This window comes from Crocuta crocuta, unplaced genomic scaffold (genome assembly GCF_008692635.1).
Source record: "Crocuta crocuta isolate KB4526 unplaced genomic scaffold, BGI_CrCroc_1.0 scaffold116, whole genome shotgun sequence".
NCBI classification, from domain to species: Eukaryota; Metazoa; Chordata; class Mammalia; order Carnivora; family Hyaenidae; genus Crocuta; species Crocuta crocuta.
The window spans coordinates 3,396,123-3,415,017 of NW_027531562.1; the positions used below are offsets into that span (position 1 = coordinate 3,396,123).

The 18,895-nt window shown below is 35.5% G+C and overlaps 1 protein-coding gene across 1 annotated transcript in view; it reads right to left on the reverse strand.

The window, feature by feature from the left end:
• Positions 1-1,257: 1,257 nt before the first annotated feature.
• Positions 1,258-18,895, reverse strand: part of SCFD1 (sec1 family domain containing 1) — a 97,961-nt gene continuing 80,323 nt past the window's right edge. The window contains exons 20-25 of the mRNA XM_077772741.1: positions 16,215-16,268; positions 14,464-14,516; positions 11,813-11,846; positions 10,524-10,589; positions 6,333-6,401; positions 1,258-1,476 (exon numbers count right to left, since the gene is read on the reverse strand). Coding sequence (XP_077628867.1) covers positions 1,453-1,476; positions 6,333-6,401; positions 10,524-10,589; positions 11,813-11,846; positions 14,464-14,516; positions 16,215-16,268 — 300 coding nt within the window. The 3' untranslated portion in view covers positions 1,258-1,452. The remainder of the gene's footprint in view (positions 1,477-6,332; positions 6,402-10,523; positions 10,590-11,812; positions 11,847-14,463; positions 14,517-16,214; positions 16,269-18,895) is intronic.

Here is an 18,895-nt window from a genome sequence, read left to right on the forward strand (position 1 = left end):
CACTTTGGCAGACAATGTGGTGCTAGGACTGAATGTCTGGGTTCCCTACATATTCTTTGAAGTTCTAACTCCCAATGTAATAGTGTTTAGAGGTGGGGCCTTTGAGGGGTAAGAGGGTTTGCATGAGGTCACAGGGGTGGAGCCCCATGATATATTAGTGCTCTTACATGAGGCAAAGGGACTAGGACTCGCTACTAGGTGAAGATACACAAAGATGTCTGTCTGTCTGCAAACCGGAAAGAGGGTCCTCACCAGACCGACGTTTTGGCACTTTCATCTTGGATTTCCTAACCTCTCAAGTTACGTGAAATTTGTTCAAGCCACTGGTCTGTTGTAGTTTGTGATAGTAGCCCAAAAAGACTTGACTTTGTTACACCCCAGGACAAAGTTGGGTCACTACCCAAAGAGAATTCTTTTTCTTGGCCTATGCTTTATACTATGGCACTGACTCCTGAGGGGTAGGAATACAGAAAGTCTGTATTGTGAATTTGGGTGTTTGTTTTATCTATTATCTGGATGTTTATCTATAACATTACAGATTCTTCTCAGTGAGGCTCATTAGGAGCAAAAGCTCCCTGGCCTTGAGAACAGTAAGAGTTTTTTTTCTCTGAAGCAATTGGCTTACTTTTATCTTAAAGCTGATTTTCATGATTGAAAAAACATTCCTTCTTGGTGCTGCATACCAGGAAGGTTTGAACCAAATTTAAGACTTAATTTTGTGTACTTTTTAGATCTTCATGGGATAAATGTTTTGTATTTATCCACTCTACATGTTGTTATTTGTTGCCATTACATAAACAAGGGATTTTATGTGATAAAATGTACATGAGCGTGCTAGAGGAAGAGAGACTTCACAGTACCCACTTAAAGCCTCGAGGCAACATGGGAGGCCAGAAAACCATGGGGAGTAATTTTACCATTAAAGTGCATACTAGAAAAAAACATGCATACAGGTAGGAGATTCATTAACCAAAGTAACATTTGCCTTTTTTTTTTTTTGAGGATGCAAGTGAATGAGAGGCAGAGAGAGAGCAGTGGGATTCAAACTCATGTACCATGAGATCACCACCTGAGCTAAAGTCAGATGCTTAACTGACTGAGCCACTCAGGTACTTTTTTTTTTTTATAATATTTGCATATTTCTTATTTTCAGTGGCTTCAAACATAAAAAATCTGTTATATTAATATTTTAACATATTCAGGCAGAACTTTTCCTTCCTATTTTCTCATTTGTCAAACATAATAGAAAAGAGAATGTACAGTGTTAAAAATTTATTTCTGAAAGGCTTTATTCTTTTAATCAGTATACATTATATTAAGTATAGAATTTCTTTAAAAATTAACTCTAAGTTTCAATGTTAGGACACTGATACGAAGAAGAAAACATCTGGCTCTTTTGACTTTTCTCTTTACATTTATCCAAGTAGTTCCTCATATTAAGGTTCTTCTATGTTATTTTTGTCCAAGTTGTGACAGCTAAAACAAAACATAAAAATAGCTTTATTTTAGTCACAAAAGAAATACACCTTATTTCATTCACTGCATTTGTATCTAGAAGAAGAAATTTTCCTCAAAGTTCACCACCAACTGAAATTCATTTAAAACTGAATAGTAATAAATGCTGTCATGATTTAAAAAAATGTATCAACATTAGAGGTGCAAATTCAACTAATGGAAAATAAACATTGAGCATAAAATCAATATTAACTCAGTATGAAAATGTAAAGAAAAATTTCATGTGCAACTTCACTGCTGACAGTTTACTTTTCCACATATTTTAAATAAGTTGTTATTTCTAAAACATTGTTAAAAAGAAAAAAGGCATTCAAATTCTAGAAGGCTGGGTAAACTCCTACTGGACGAATTCTTTCCAGGGACAGCAATTATAAACTGTAAACAACACACACAAGCCAACTGCCTGAGGGCAGGGGAGAGCAACTGCAAGCTGGTGGGTTCTGTAACAGAGGTAACACTTGGAAGGAAAGACCCACACTGGTTGAGTTCCCTGGTTCAGTGGCTCTTACCCAGAGGATGGGGACAACTAAAGCCACTGAAGGTGAGGAGGAGACCCCAGAAATGAGAGGTCCAGAGTGCAGGGGCCCTCTGCACATAAACTTTTCCGGTATCTATGGTGAAACCCGGAACCATGCACAAATTAGAGACTAAGACGCAAGATGTGAGCTGATGTCCAAGCGACAGAGTTTGACACATGAGTTTTATCAAATTAACTGCTAAAAGCCCAAATCAACACTCCTCAGGGAAAGAGAATTCAGTTTCCAAAACAACAGCAGCAATGTTAAGGATACAATCTAAAATTAATATATGAAAGAACAGAAAAAACCAGACCCACTCTCTAGTGGGACAGACAGGGAAGAGAGTGAGCTAAATGGACTTTGTGTTGAAATTTATAGACAAGGGTTTAACAGCACCTATGACAACTATCCTCAATTAAACAATGGAAAATATGCTCACAATACAATGACAGAAAATTCAACCAGAAAAACAAAAACTATTCTTAAAAAAAAAAACAACCCAAGTGAAAATCTGAGAGCTGGTCAACACAACATTATTCAAATGGTAGAAAGGAGATGATAAGAAAGCAGAGTGAATCTGGAGATGATTCGCTTGTTATATTTGAGCCACACAGTGGGTAGAGATTACTAAAAAAATAAAAACAAAACACCCCCCCACCCTGAATCCTCAGAGATTTGTGGCAGAATATAAAATGTCGAACATATAGGTGACTGGAGTCCCAAAAAAGAGAGGACAAAATTGGACATAGAAATATTTGATGAAAAGCACAGCAAAAAATTCCCTAAATTTGGTGAGGATACAAACATACAGATTCAAGAAACTCAGTGATCCCCAAACAAATACAAAAGAAGTTATATATAAATACATCATAACTGTTGAAAACCAAAGATAATGAGGAAATCTTGAAAGTAGCCAGAGAAAAATAACCTATTACATATAAAATTGATCTGAATACTACTGACTTCTTATCAGAAACAATGACGATTGTGGAATAATGTCTTTAAAATTTTGAAAAACTATCAATCCAGAATTATATATTCAGCAAAGATATTTAAGAGGTGAAATAACCTTTTCATATAAAAGAAAATTAAGTGAATTCACTGCTAGCATACCTGAGCAGCAATAAATGTTAAAAGAAGTTTTGCAGTCAACAGATGGAAATCAAAATCTACTAGAGGTGGGGATGAAGAACACTGGAAATTCTATTTGTGTAAATGCGAAAGATTTCTTTATGATATAGATAACTGATGTGCAAATGATGACACTGTCTACTGTGGCTTAATGATGTATGAAGACGTAAAATATGTGACAATCACAGAATAAATGCTGAGGGAATGGGTCTATGTACTATTTCTAATCCAAGTGGTACAATATTAACTCTGGTTTATGAGAAGTTAAAGATGTGTATATGATCTCTAGAGCAACTGCTAACTTAGTAATACAGAGATACAACTAAAATAAAAAAGTGTTCAAATAATACAAAGGAAGGTAGGAAAGGAGGAAGGCCAAACAGGAGACTAATAGAATGCAAACCGTACAATGGTAAACCTAAACCCAATCATAACAATAACTACATTTGATGTTAACAGAGTAACAGACACTAATTAAAAGGCAGAGATTATCAGAATGGTTTAAAAGAAAAAAAAGTTTCCAACCATATCCTATCTACAAGATAAACACCTTAAATAAAAATTCATAAGCAATCTGAAGCAACCAGATGGAAAAGTTATGCAAACCGTAAGACTAGTGGCTGTATTCATGTCAGATAAAGTAGACTTCAAGATAAAGAGTATTACCAGATACGTAAAGGAATATTGCATAATAAAAGGATCCATTCATCAGGAAGACACAACAATCCTAAATCTGTATGTACCTAACAACAGAGCTTAACAATCAGTTGACCTAGTACTTAAAGGAGAGAGTGACAGAACTGAAAGGGGAAAGAAACAATTTCACAAAAATAATTGGAGATTTTAATACTAATCTTTCAGTAGCTGAGAGAACTAAACTAAAAGAGCCCCACAAAACCACACATCAGTAAAGACACAGAGGACTTAAGTAACGGTGTCAACTACCATGACCAAAATGAAATTTGTAGAACCCTTTGTACCACTTCTGCATAATGCACGTTCTTTTTAAAGTGCAGATGGAGTACTCAGTGAGAGAGACCATAAAAGAGATTTAGGTAAATTTAGAAACAGTCAAATCATGTGCAGAATGTTCTTAGACTACAAGGGAATTAAATTAGAAATCAATAAGAAGATATTTAGAAAACCCATAAACACTTTAAAATAGATTTCTAAATTACACATGAGCTAAAGAAGAGAAAACCATCAATATTTGAAATTTTAGCAAGAGTTTTTAATTTTATGGCTTTAAATGCTTATTTTAAAAAGGAAAAACTGAAGAATTTAATATCCCAAGGTAATCAAAACAAAAGAAAGAAACCAATGAATACAGAAAATCAGCATAAACATCTGCTTCATTAAAAAGATTAACTGATAATCCTCTAGTTAACCCAAGAAAAAAAATAATCCATTTAGTTTTGCCTATTCTAGAACATTACATAATCTAAGGTGGAAATATCAAAAATATCAAGACTTGTTGGGGGATTAAATATGGACAAAGACTGACTGGGGAAGACCATAAAGGAACTCTGTGGTAAGATGGTTCCATAGCTTATTTGGCTTATTCAGGTGAAGACATCTGACAACCCAGGAATGTACACTTAAGATCTGTGTTTTTCTGGTACAGCCCCTCTGGAAAACAGTGTGGAGGTTCCTCAGGAAACTAACAGTAGAACTCCCCTATGACCCAGCAATAGCACTGCTAGGAATTTACCCAAGGGATACAGAAATGCTGAGGCATAGGAGCACATGTACCCCAATGTTCATAGCAGCACTCTCCACAATAGCCAAAACATGGAAAGAGCCTAAGTGTCCATCAACAGATGAATGGATCAAGAAGATGTGGTTTATCTATACCATGGAATACTACATGGCAATGAGAAAGAATGAAATCTGGCCATGTGTAGCAACATGGATGGACCTTGAGGGTGTTATGCTGAGCGAAATAAGTCAGGCAGAGAAGGACAAATATCATATGTTTGCACGTATAGGAGGATTAGGAGGAACTTGACGGAGGAACAAGGGGGAGAAGAAGGGCGGAAATGGTGGGGGAAAGGGAGAGAGGCAAACCATGAGAGACTCTTGAATGCTGACAAAAACTGAGGACTGATGGATGTGGGGGGGAGGGGGGATGGGCATAGAGGAGGACACTTATGGGGATGAGCACTGAGTGTTATGTGGAAACTAATTTGACAATAAACTATTTGTAAAAAAAATAAATCAATAACCGAGAAAAAAAAAAATCTGTGTTTTTCACCATTGTAAATTTTATGTCCAAAGGGTACAAAACTAAAACCCCTAGACAATGAGGTATTAAAGGGGAAGTGCACTGATACCTAAAATTTACTTTGAAATTAATGAAGTTGTACTAAAGAATAGAAAGAACAATAGATAAATGAGTCAGTATCTTATAAAGCAAGTACAGTAAAATGTTACTGGGGCACGTACATGTATTCACTGTATCATCTTGAACTTTTCTGTATTCTATCAGCAGGCAACTAACTACATTATGGTTAAAAATACAAGAACCACATGATCAGGATGAAAGTTGTGCTGGGAAATAACGCTAGTAATAGTCGATAAAAGTGAGAACAGGGTGCTGTTACAATTTTTATGGCAGCCAAGGCAAAGGTGAGTGAACATTATTGGTTAGCTTAGTGAACATTCCCAACAGTTAAGCTTATTAAAAAAGTTAATTAGGAACACTAGCAGGAACAATACTAAAAGAATGTATAGCTTCTGTACATCTCAGCTACTACTGTCATTAACTTTCAAGTGAATGTAATTCCTCTGAATTTTCTGCACACAACTATCCCCCCACCCTCATCTAGAAAGTTACTTAATTTCTCAGCCCAATTTGTGATATGGTTGGCAAAGTCCGATATACAGACAGTATATAAGAAAATGATGAACTGGATTTTGCATGATTGAGTATACTACTTGCAATTTTAAAATTTCTGAATTTATCTTCTCATAGATGTGGGAAAATGGAAATAATTTTATCACAGCTTTCTTTACAGTAGACCATGGAAAAACCTTACATTTTTATAGTTCTATGGTTTTTGGCTTCAGCTGGTTCAAATGAATATGATCATTGTCTTGCTCTTTTAAAAAATATCAACATCAAGTTATGGTATGTTACAAGCAACAAACTAACAAGGTACACACTACCTGTTTTATGAACTGTGTAGCATTAAAAAGTTCACTGCAGCCATATAAAATGTGTTTGCCTTGCTTCCCCTGTAAAAATAAGAGACAGAACTCAGATACAAGTGCGTAACAAGTTATACTTTTTTTTTTTTAATTTTTTAATGTTTTATTTATTTCTAGGAGAGAGAGAGAGACAGCGTGAGCAGGGGAGGGTCAGAGAGACAGGGAGTCACAGACTGAAACAGGCTCCAGGCTCTGAGCTGGCAGTCAGCACAGAGCCCGACGCGGGGCTCGAACCCACGAACCGCGAGATCATGACCTAAGCGAAAGTCGGACGCTTAACTGACTAAGCCACCCAGGTGCCCCACAAGTTATACTTTCAATATTACCAAGATGAGTGATTAAGCCTAATTAAGACTTTCTGTTATTTCTTAAAGACCTTTTTTGGGACAAGGGAAGGGGTTGTTGAATTTTACTGTACACTTCTAAAATTGCAAGGAATAAAGTGACTGCCACATTTCAAAGGAATGATTATCTTTAAAATCTAAGGCCAACATTCTTCCAACAGAGGATCTGTATCACCTGAAGAAAACATCGCTAGTTTTGTTATGCTAGTAGTAGGATATGATACAAGTACGGCAGGAATGGTCACTGCAGTCTCATTTGTACAATATAGTATTTACAATAATTTCATTCCTAACTTCGGCAGAATACTATAACCTAATTACAGCAGTCAAAACTTCTACTAAATAATTCTGTAAGTCCTTAATCCTGAAATTATATGTATTGTATACTTGAAGAAAAGTTCACTTATTCTCTAATATAAAAAGTTTATTCCATAACAAAGCAAATATAATCTGGTTGGTTGAATAAATCTTCTAGCTGGCCATCTCTGAGAACAACAACAAAAAAAGTCACACCTCACTCTCAATTTTTTCAAAATGAGATGTTACACGCAACAATTACACATGATTGGTCATGTAACTGGGTCATATAATGTCAGGATCTACTCAAGACATTAATAAAAACACAGGTCGCAGCATAGGATAAAGAAAGCACAAGGCAACATTAGAGGGGTCCAAATACTCTAGGCACAGGCCTCAGGATCCCATCTCAGAACACATTTTATTTTCAATTGTGAATCACTGAGTTACAGTGTAGATACCCTGGTTGCAGGGAAGCCCAGTCTTCTCCAAGGAGGGGTCTTTATACCTCTCTGATCATGTAACCAAAGTCAGGCTGCATAACCAGGTGCAAAGAGCAGATGCAAGAAAGATGACAAATGAGGTACAAATCATCAATATTCTATTTCTTTTTTTTTTTTAATATTTTTTATTTATTTCTAGGAGAGAGAGAGACAGCACGAGCAGGGGAGGGTCAGAGAGAGAGGGAGATACAGACTCTGAAATAGGCTCCGGGCTCTGAGCTGGCAGTCAGCACAGAGCCCGACACGGGGCTCAAACTCACGAACAGCGAGATCATGACCTAAGCGAAAGTCAGACGCTTAACCGACTAAGCCACCCAGGCGCCCCATCAATATTCTATTTCTATTAAGCAGTGCTGACAAGCTAGTGTAAGTTGTCCTCGATGTATCTTGGACTCTCGCATAGGCCTATATTAATCACTAGTTAGGACATTTCATTCACAGACGGCAAAATGTTAGCACCACGGCTTCGAAGACTCACCAAGAAATAAACTAGCAAAGGAGATAAATCGTGTATTTAGTACAGACTCCCTGCACCATCCCATTCCCCCCTTCATCAAACTTTTATTACTCATAATTTTTCTTTTTGTATCTTCTACAGCATTTACAGACTAACATTAACACCAAAATACTAATTGTCTGTATCATCCAATGAGGAATAGGTTTAAACATTGCAGTTTGCCAGTATTTCAGTGCATCTTACTCTTAATTATGCATAACTTGATACTTCCTCCTTTCATTATGTAAGTGCTATATGGTATAAGAGTGATTTATTTAATGAAATTAATTGTAAGAAAACTTGCAGAAATATTAAAAGATGAGAATGCCTGATCATGCCAGTTTTATTCAAAATTGCCGCTAGCTCTAGTGACCAGTCATCTTGCTGAACACGAAAGTCTTCTAAACCAGGGGCCAAATTCTGGGTGAAAATGACTCTCTGAAAAAGCCAGTAAGTGAATAAATACAAAAGAGTAAAGCTAACATTATCTCTGTACCTTGTAAGAGGCCCAGAGCAGGAGAATAATACTCTGAACTGTATTTACAGATGCCCACAAGACCTGCAGAAACTGCCTCCTTCATTTGAAGCTGAAGGTCCAAGATGTGTTCCAGAAGTTTAAAGAATGATTTAATCTGCAGTTACCCATGTCGTATGTTGTGATGATGCTAATAACATCTAGGGAATAAACCCTTACAGTAATTCTAATCCTCCTTTTTCTTTAACGGGTTCTTTATATTCTAGAAGATCCCTCTGCGGAGGCAAAATTAGGATAGTATTTCCACTAAAATGCATACAAAATAATCTGCTTAACAGCAGAGCCAAAGACCAGTGTGTAACTATTAACCTAAGTGATGACCTGTTAAGAAAGGTGCTTGGATACAGGAACTTGAAATGTCTGCTGCCTGCCAGACTAGTCATAGTATCCTGTGTCCTTCTGCCTCTACACCATTTTTTGTGGGTGGGGAGTAATAATCAAGGAAAAACTACTTAGTAAACTGAAACCAAGTAAAAGATAAAGGGCTTACATACCTATCACTGGTAGTGTGTTCTTCTGATGAATGTGACTGGTCAAAAAACTAGACTTAGTTAATAACTTACACAGAATCAAATTAAGACATTTCACAAAATTAAAATTTCTATAGTAGAAAGGGGTAAGTTGTCAAGCTTATACATGATTAAAAACAAGTCTGCAGTATTTGGTAGACTACCATGTTTCTTTAAAATTATGCCTGCATTTCACTCTACTCCACAAATGATTAATATTCTGGTGTTTATCCTTCTTGTTTTTCTTTTCTATAAATGTTAAAAAAAAAAAAAGATGCAGAAAGAAGAATGCCGGTAAGTGTTATTAAGAAAGCTTAACTAAGACTGGGGTGTGGGGAGTGTATAAGGATGGATTAATTTCAGCTGGTCTATTGCAGCCCTGTTGTTACCCCCGGGAACACCTGGAACACTCGTGTTGCTAACCCTTTGCCAAACCTGAATGAAATAGATCAACTAGTGATTAATATGGTCCCCTGCAAGGGTCACAGACAGATTAGGGGACAACTTCAAGTGGCTTGTCAACACTGTTTACAGAAATTCTACAGATTGATGGTTTGCACCTGGTTCCTGTTATGTTTCCTTGATTTCTGCTTTTGAGCCTGCTCATGCAGCCTGGTTTTGGCTATAGGGCCAGAGTGAGGTATAAAAGCTCTTTCCTTGTACAAGATGGAGGTTCCCCAGAGACCACGGCATCTTACACAGATCCTGGTGGTTCACACTGTGAAGTATGTGCTCTGCAAATGAAATAGGGTCCCAGGAACTGTGCCTGATAGTTTTGAAGCTCTGTGACATTTGTCTTGTTTTTCCTTCTTGTACCAAAATCTCCACCTTTTTAAAGCCTTATGTAACCTAGAACATAAGGAATGATCATTATTTAATGTTAAGTGAATAAATGAAGATTACAAAATGTCATTCCAACAACTGATAATTCTGTTGCCCCTACATTTTAAATGGCATTTTTGCTCTTCCTAATCCTTTTGCTTAGTTGTCTGTCTCTCCCTGCTGCTGCTGTCAGCTTTGAATAGCACTCTACTGCTAATTTGCTACCTTCTGTTTGCTGAAAAACCAGACATTCCAAGTGTGTTGCTGATTTAAGTCAACAAGATGGGAGAAGAGTGATTATTCAGGTAAATGGATTTGCTAAATCATTTCACCAAGGTAGACTTTTTGGAAGAGGAGCTTATTTGAGCTCTCTAAACATTTAAAATCAAACTAAGACAGATAGCTGCCAAATACATTACATCAATAAGATACATTATTTTCCAGATCAAGTAAAATTTCAGGCCAGAAATGTGATAGGAATAGGAAAGCAATGACCATATGGGCATTTTTCCCTATATGAGAACTTTTAACCTACCTCTAGAAAAAGGACTGAGCATCAAAAGAGCGGCCAGAGAAGGCCAGTATTCTAGACACAGAACTGTGAAACATCAAATGCTTAAGAAATTAAAAGGCCAACATGTACCTTTATATAGTCAACAAGATTTTGATATTCAATGTAGTTGCCTCCTCCCACCACAAAAACAATTGCCTAAAAATGCAAACAGAAAAAAGATATAGGTAAGTTGAAAGAAATAGTATTTTAACTTTGAAGCAACATGGTTTTTAATTTGGAGCATATCCACAACTTAAGTAAAAAAAAAAATACAAGCTGGCAAGAGGTCACATCCTAAGCACCGATGCTACTATCAATTTTAAAAAAATGTGTCTCCAAAAAGTGTATAGAAAAAAATAAACCTCATCTTCATGAAGCAATAGCAAATAAATCTAAAGGGCTTTCTCTAAAGGGCTTTTTAGAATTTGACATTATTTACTGCAGGTAGGAAAAACAAAATTATCATTTATATAATCTCCAATATATGTTCTTTACTGTATTTTTATTGAGAAGATTGTTGTATTTCAAATGAAAAGACAGTCACAGTATCTTCACAACTTTTGCCACAGTCTTAGACTTCTTTTTCTGTGAATTACCTAATTTTGTATCAGCTTTTTAAGTTTCTATTTAAATTCCAGTTAACATACAGTGTAATATTAGTTTCAGGTGTACAATATAGTAATTCAACACTTCCTTACATCACCCAGTGGTCATCATAGCAAGTGCTCTTCTGAATCCCCATCACCTATCCATTCATCAGTCAATAGACATTGGACACTCACATCAAAAGATGCTCCACATCACGCATCATCAGGGAAATACAAATCGAAACTACAATGAGATATCACTTTACACCTGTCAGAATGGCTAAAATCAACAACACAAACAACAGGTACTGAAGTGAGGATGTGGAGAAAAGGGAACCCTCCTACACTGTTGGTGGGAATGCAAACCGGTGCAGCTACTCTGGAAATGTGTGGAGGTTCCTCAAAAAGTTAAAAACAGAAACTACCCTATGATCCCTGAGCAATTATACCTCTAGGAGTTTACCCAAAGAATACAAAAACACGAATTCAAAGGGATACATACACCCCAATGTTTACAGCAGCATTGCCTACAATAGCCAAACTATGGAAACGGTCCAAGTGTCCATCCACTGTGTCAATTATTATTAAGCTTAAACTCTTAAGCAGTTTTATAAATCATGAAAATATGGTTACTAACAATTTTTTAAAAAGATTCTTGGGTACAAAGAATTGGAATTATCAAGATTACCAGAAAGTAACTGTAATAAAGCCATGTTTAAGATGGAGATAATTCTTCAAAACCGGTCATCTTCCTTCCTTTCTAGAGGCAGATAATTTTTATATAGAACTTACCTCTTGGAATGGATTTTTGTTCCTTGGAACAGAGCTGTAACAAAGAAAAACGATACTGAAAATTTCACCCAAGGCATTATGGATAAAAGACATATGGGAAATACATGCATATATACACACACTAAATACAAAAATGTATTTACTTCTTCCTCCTTCACTTTCTTTGAGGGTGGGTCCTTTAGTTTTGTGTATCCAAACAGTAAATGCAAAAGAACATGCTAGAAGTAGTTTATGTGTCAGTATCTAAATGGGAGTAGGGCAATCTGTTAACTTTAAAATAAAATTTGAGGGGCACCTGGGTGCCACAGTCGGCTGAGTGTCTGACTCTTGGTTTTGGCTCAGGTCATGATCTCACGTTTCATCAGTTTGAGCCCGACACTGGGATTCCCACAGTCAGTGCACAGCCTGCTTGGGATGCTCTTTCTCTGTCTCAAAATAAATAAACTTAAAAAAAAAATTCTAGGAGAAAACTGAGGAGATGGAAACACTGAGCAGCAAGCAGCAGCTCTTGTAAGGAATAAAATCTGGGTATAAGGTAAGTTGAGAAGGTACATATTTTAGTGGTAAATTACATAAAATTTTACCATACTCAACATAATTTCAGTTTGTCAGTATCTACATTTGTGAAAAAACTATGTCAACATGTGGGGCAAGGATAACAATTTAGTGGGGAGATGGGAGGAGGGATTTCCATTTTGCTGCTCTTTGTATTTATGCATACCACTATTTATCATTACATATATTAACCGCCATTTCTATATTCTGTTTTATAAAGACTTATTTGGTGTCCAAGGGATCTTTTAATAAAGGTATTTTTCAAAGCTTTTGTGCATCAGATATATATTTGTTTTCAGTGCTAAAACAGGCTATACAAAGACAGCTTAGATTTTTGAAAATCCCAACCAAGAGGAGAGAGCTATTATACCTTCCTTAATTACTGAAAGGCTGATTTCACAGCTCTTTCATCTTTTCTTCATTTCTATGTCCTGTCTGAATATTCTATTAAAAGAGCCAGAAATCCACCTGACTGAAACACCTCATCAGTGTTTAACTTCCTTCTGGAGTACCTTAAGTTTCTCTGAGAGTAGACATGGAATGAGGAGAGGGGAGATGTAAATAACATAGTGTTACTAGTTATTAATAACCAAGATTAATTGTGACAAAATAGCTCAGAAGAAAGCTGAATCTATTAAAAATGAAACTGAGCTCTGTCTTATCAATGCTAATACTCCTTATTATCCATAAACTACAGGTAGAATTAAGAGTTTCTCAGTAAGTTTCTAAGAAGCAAAATGTATCTACCTGTTAGCCATATGCAAATACAAGGAAGACTAAAATGTAAGCTGTAAACTGGAGAATATCACAATAGGAAAAGAGTTGTAAATCCACTCTTTCCAAGTGTACAAATTAGTGGTTTTTAGTATACTTACAGAGTTGTACAACCCTCACCACAGTCTAATTTCAGAACATTTTTGTCTCCTCCAAAAGAAGACCTATGCCTATTAGTTGTCACTTCTCATTCTCTCCCTTCTATAATTTATTCTTTGTTAAATTCTTTTGCCAAGGCTATTAACTGCTGCTTTTGCAACTGTGGTAATATTTCTTGTAAGCTAAGAAAAGGATCTTTTAAGTTACCAAAACAATCTAATCAACATCTATCTAGTGACTAGATTATTTATTCTATCTACAAAGATGTAAAAGCTTGGAATAAAGCAGAAACAAAGTTCTAAAGATCCCAAACATAAGATGCAGGCAAGAAACCAGTTTCACCCACATTTTGGTGCTAAAGAAGATCATTTTAAGAAGGTTTTTTTTCTCCTAATTCTGCCTATTCTTTCTCTATGTCTTGTAGGCTATTTTTCAAACTACCATGAATTATACCTTGAAAAATATCAATAATGAAGTAAACAAGTACTTTTCATGCCATGTTTGTTATAAAATAAGAGAAATTATTTGTGGAGTGTTTCATTGCCATGAAGTATTTGCAACAATCCACAGGGGCTTGGATTTTATGGACCAGTTAAAAACAGAACAAAACAAATCAACAACTGGTATTCAACATAAGGTTCCCAGCTTTGCTTTGGTTCAATAAGAATACTCATTTAAGGGGTGCCAGGGTGGCCCGTTGGTTAAGCGTCCGACTTCGGTTCAGGCCATGATCTCACAGTTCATGGGTTCGAGCCCCACATTGGACTCTGTGCTGACAGCTCAGACCTGGAGCCTGTTTCAGATTCTGGATCTCCCTCTCTCTCTGACCATCCTCTGCTCATGCTGTCTCTCTCTCTCAGAAACAAATTTAAAAAAAAAAAAAAAGAATATTCATTTGAAAACCCATTATTCAAATTCCCCTCCTCCACACACTTTGTAATATTGCCATCTCGTCATTAAGAAAAACCAAAACAACTAATATGTAATTTTTTTTTGGTGTGTAAGTGTATATACTTGAAAGGAAAAGAACCAAAATGCCAAAATGTTAAGTACGATTAGCAGCGGTTATCTCTAGGTAATGAGATTATCATACTGCTACTTACCAGTTTTCTATATAGTTTTAATATTTAATAAGCAATTACTCATTTATTACAAAAAAAATCAATTTTTCCATTCATGGTGGGGTGGGAAACCTATAAACAAATTACACAAGAGCTGCTTACCTGTCATTGCCCCGTAGCATTTTGGGATCAAAATATCTATAGTCATCAGTCTCCTATTAAAAAGACAAACAGAATTTCATTTCTCTTTATAGTTTGGCTTTGAGTATTTTATTTAATTAAGCACTTAATATGGTAATTAATTAAATAAATCTGTCACCACCACCAACTGAACGCTTACTACATGTGAAACATTATTCTAAATGTTTTTTTTTTAAATGTTTACTTATTTTTGCGAGAAACAGACAGACAGAATGTGAGTGAGGGAGAGCTAAAGAGAGGGAGACACAGAATCCAAAGCAGGCTCCAGGCTCCGAGCTGTCAGCACAGAACCCAATGCGGGACTTCAATCTGCGAGTCATGAGATTAAAAGATTTTTTAAGAAGATTTTTTTTTAAGAAGATCTTCTTTTTAAGAAGATCTTTTTCTTAGAAGATTCTAATAAGAATTCAATGAGATGTGAAAAATGTTTTGAGTGGTTCCTGGCACATAAAAAGCATGCAATAAAGGTTAGCTATTATCTTTATTATCATTATTATTCATCATCCCAACTTCAAGATTAGGGTCATGTAACAAAAAATCTTAAACTTAACTTCTTTATTAACCCCTTGTGGATTTGGCATCTGCCTAAAATTCTGCATTTATTCATATTTTTAATCTTTATTAGTGTTTGGGATAATACCTCCCACACATTTACAGCTTATTATGAATTACTGTTCTCTAAGATAACTAGTTATAACTATATAATTCTCTTAGGCTTTCAAGCTTTTCAAGAAGAGCTATTTCTTCATATATTCTAGGCTGTTTTAACAAAGTCTACTGCTACTACACTGTATACCATTTTCTATCATTTCCTAGACAGAAGAATCCAATCCTTGATATCTTATCATTACAGACAATTATTGTCTCATTACTTTCATAATTATAGTTACCCCTTTTGGGGATTTTTTTTATTACACTCTTTGTTTCCACATAGGCAGATTTTTAAATATGTTTTTGTTAATTCCCTTTACTATTATTATAACCATGTTTTAACAATTGCAAAAAGTGACACATTGGTCTGAAGGTTCTATCTTTCTTAGCATGAGGTCCTAAGCCTTGCTGCCAAGTGTACAGAGGCCCAGATCAATCCAAACTAGGGATTGGATGCTGCCTTTCTTGATTCTAGACTCTTGTGATAACTGCATTCCAGCTGCCACAGAAACAGGATGGGCTGTTTTATGAAACAGACTGTTATGATTTTCACATTCCCTTAGCTTAGAAACGCAGTAAATGCTAACAGTATTTACCCATTTGTCTATTCATACAACAATTTCTCTCTCTCAATTTACTTTTCACCCCAAAACAATTTGGTACTATCTGAACACATGCACTTAAAAATTTCACTTCTCTCCCAATTTTCATAAAGTTAAATTGCTCTGGTACTCTTTATACTACATCAATTGATGCCCACTAGTTCTTTGTCAATTACAGAAACTTGCTCCTTAGGATATATTTTATCTAAATTTAATTATATAAGAAGAATATAATCTACATTTAATTTGGATGAGAGCTGGCCAGAACAGTTACAGCAGCAGAGAAAACCAATTCTCATTATCTGTGATAATGACTAAAAACAAAAAGGGTCTTTGAGAAGAGCATCGACTCTTTCTTTCCCTCATAGAGTCTGCTGTGATTAAGCCCACAATGAACACAGATTTTATTATCTTTGATAAACTGACGAATTTACAAGCACAATGTTACATGCTACTCACAGGATTTGTCTTCATCTCCATGAGATTGTCTAAAATACGAGTAACAGGTAGATTCTGTAGAAAAAATAAGTATTTTGTTAAATATCCGAAGAATAACCAAAGTTGTTCTCTATTAACAAAACAACCGAATCAGTCCACATTTAAGTATGCTCACTTTTTGATTTAACACATTCTAAAATTAAGTATTCTGTGAATGGTGTCATAGATGTAAATATCCTTGGTACTACTCAAGTTTCCAGGAAAAAAAAAAAAACATTAATTCTAAATCAAAAGGTCCTTTTAATGTGAAAGTGTAACCAGGTTTTAGACAAACACATTTGGGCTTTTCACTTTGTTGGGTGTTTGCTTTTTGCTTGTAATTGCAAACTTTTGACCAAATAAGAATCACATTTCCCCCCCTTTCTTTTCTGCAGATAGTAAGAGTTTCTTTAAACAGAGTAACTTAGGTTGCCTGGGTGGCTCAATCAGTTGAGTGGCTGACTTTGGCTCCAGTCAAGATCTCACGGTCCCTGAGTTTGAGCCCCACGTCAGTCCGTGTTGTCAGCAGAGCCCACTTTGGATCCTCTGTCTCCCTCTCTTTCTGCCCCTTCCCCACTCATGCTTTTTCTCAATAAACATCAAAAAAAAAAAAGTAACTTAAAGTTTGAAAATGTATGAGATAAAAGAATTTCAAGAGTCTCTCATTTCTAATGTATATTCTAAGCCAAAAAGATACTTGTGCTCTTCAAAAAATGGGGAAATGGATACACACAAATTTTATTGACCATTTTTGTTTTGCTTGGGAAAAATTCCAAATTTCCAATGACATACTGCACTGTCTTCTTATAGAGTAAATTCCACTTTTTTTTTTTTAAATGTTTTATTTATTTCTAAGAGAGAGAGACAGCGTGAGCAGGGGAGGGTCAGAGAGAGAGGGAGTCATAGACTGAAACAGGCTCCAGGCTCTGAGCTGGCAGTCAGCACAGAGCCCGACGCGGGGCTCGAACCCACGAACCACGAGATCATGACCTAAGCAAAGTCGGACGCTTAACCGACTAAGCCACCCAGGCGCCCCGAGTAAATTCCACTTTGAACATGTAATGTTTAACACTGGTACTGGCAGAAGACTGCCTCCTGACATGCCCACATGCCTTGGGATAAGAAATAGTATTGTTACATTTTAACCTGATGATTTTTATCATTATTTTGAACATAACAACACATGGAATACAGAAAATTTATTAAGTGACACTTATGCCTGTTCAAAATGCTTTCCTACTAGGATGATATTCTGCCTACTTTGATCTGATAAATTCCTTTGTGAATTGTACAGGATGCTCTGTAAAGAATATTTTGAATCTTAGAGACTTCATACAACAAAGGCAATATTAAATCTGATTACTTAAGTAAATGAAGATAATAAACACATTACTATTTTCTAAGTGTTTTGCTTTCTTTAGGTCATGAAACATTTTGTTACTAAAATGGATTATCATTATGGAAAATGCTGCTTTTCCCAGACAGAAAATATGCATTTCTTTCTTCTTTCTCTAGATTAGCAAGTAAAAAACCTTTTAAGACGATCTTACCAAATAAAATTAAAGCGATTTCATTATTTCCTATTTGTGTTGGCCAGGAACTTTTTAATATAAACAAAAGCACCAAAGGTTCAATCTAACTAAATGTACTTCCCGAATTCTATAGTTTAGAATTAAAAAAAAATAAGGTGGCTCAAAATTTTACCTTTTTTTGTTTCAAATACAATTGACTTTATTCATGCAGAAATAAGTCTAAACCATGACTTTCTCTGAAGAATGACTGGGAGCAGATTTAAATCTATAAAAATGCTTTCTCCAAAAGAAAGAGCTTCAGTTATATATTTTTTCTGAGTAACAATAACAAAAGATGATGAAGTACTTTGCAAAATAAGAGGAGGGAATAATTTTTTAAAAACATCTGGAGCAAGAACACATTAAAATTATAAAATTTTACTAAATTAATTTCATGCCAATTTCTTAACTTACATACAATTCTCCATTGAGCTCCCTGAACTGCACTACTAGGTCTGTAAAACGGAGAAAAATTCAGGAAAGATGTTATAAAATGACTAAAACCTTAAGAGTCATAGTACTGTTATATTTGTGAAAATAATTGGAAATTTGAGTATTTATATCAATATCCTCTGATAAATCCTCAGTATAAAAATGAGATTTTTCTAAAAGGTATAACTAAATTTTGCTTTCTATTTTATAGTTCTGCAATACCTAAAGACAAGCCTGCCAGTCAACGGGTCATTAAATAACGTAAGAAAAATTTCTTCCTAGCAGAATAGTTTAAAAGTTCATGAGCTCAGGGACAGTTCTTTGTTTTTGTCTGGTCTTTCCAACTATGTAACACCCAAAGAATCATTTACCACTGCTGCACCAGAGAATATTCACATATTGTCAATGATTAAGGAAAACTTAAAGTGTAGAGAATGATAAAGGAAAGACATAATCAGTACAACTACTAAGATCTTTGTCACCAAATAATGCTCTACCCAGGTTCTGTTCTTTGCCTACATGAAGGCTTGAATTGAGTTAATCATTAAAAAAAAAATCAATATTAATAATAATTTACATACAAGACCAATAAACTTTTACTGATTGAAAAATACTGACCTGTGGCAGCTTACTGGCAAAGAGAAAACATCAGAAAGAAAC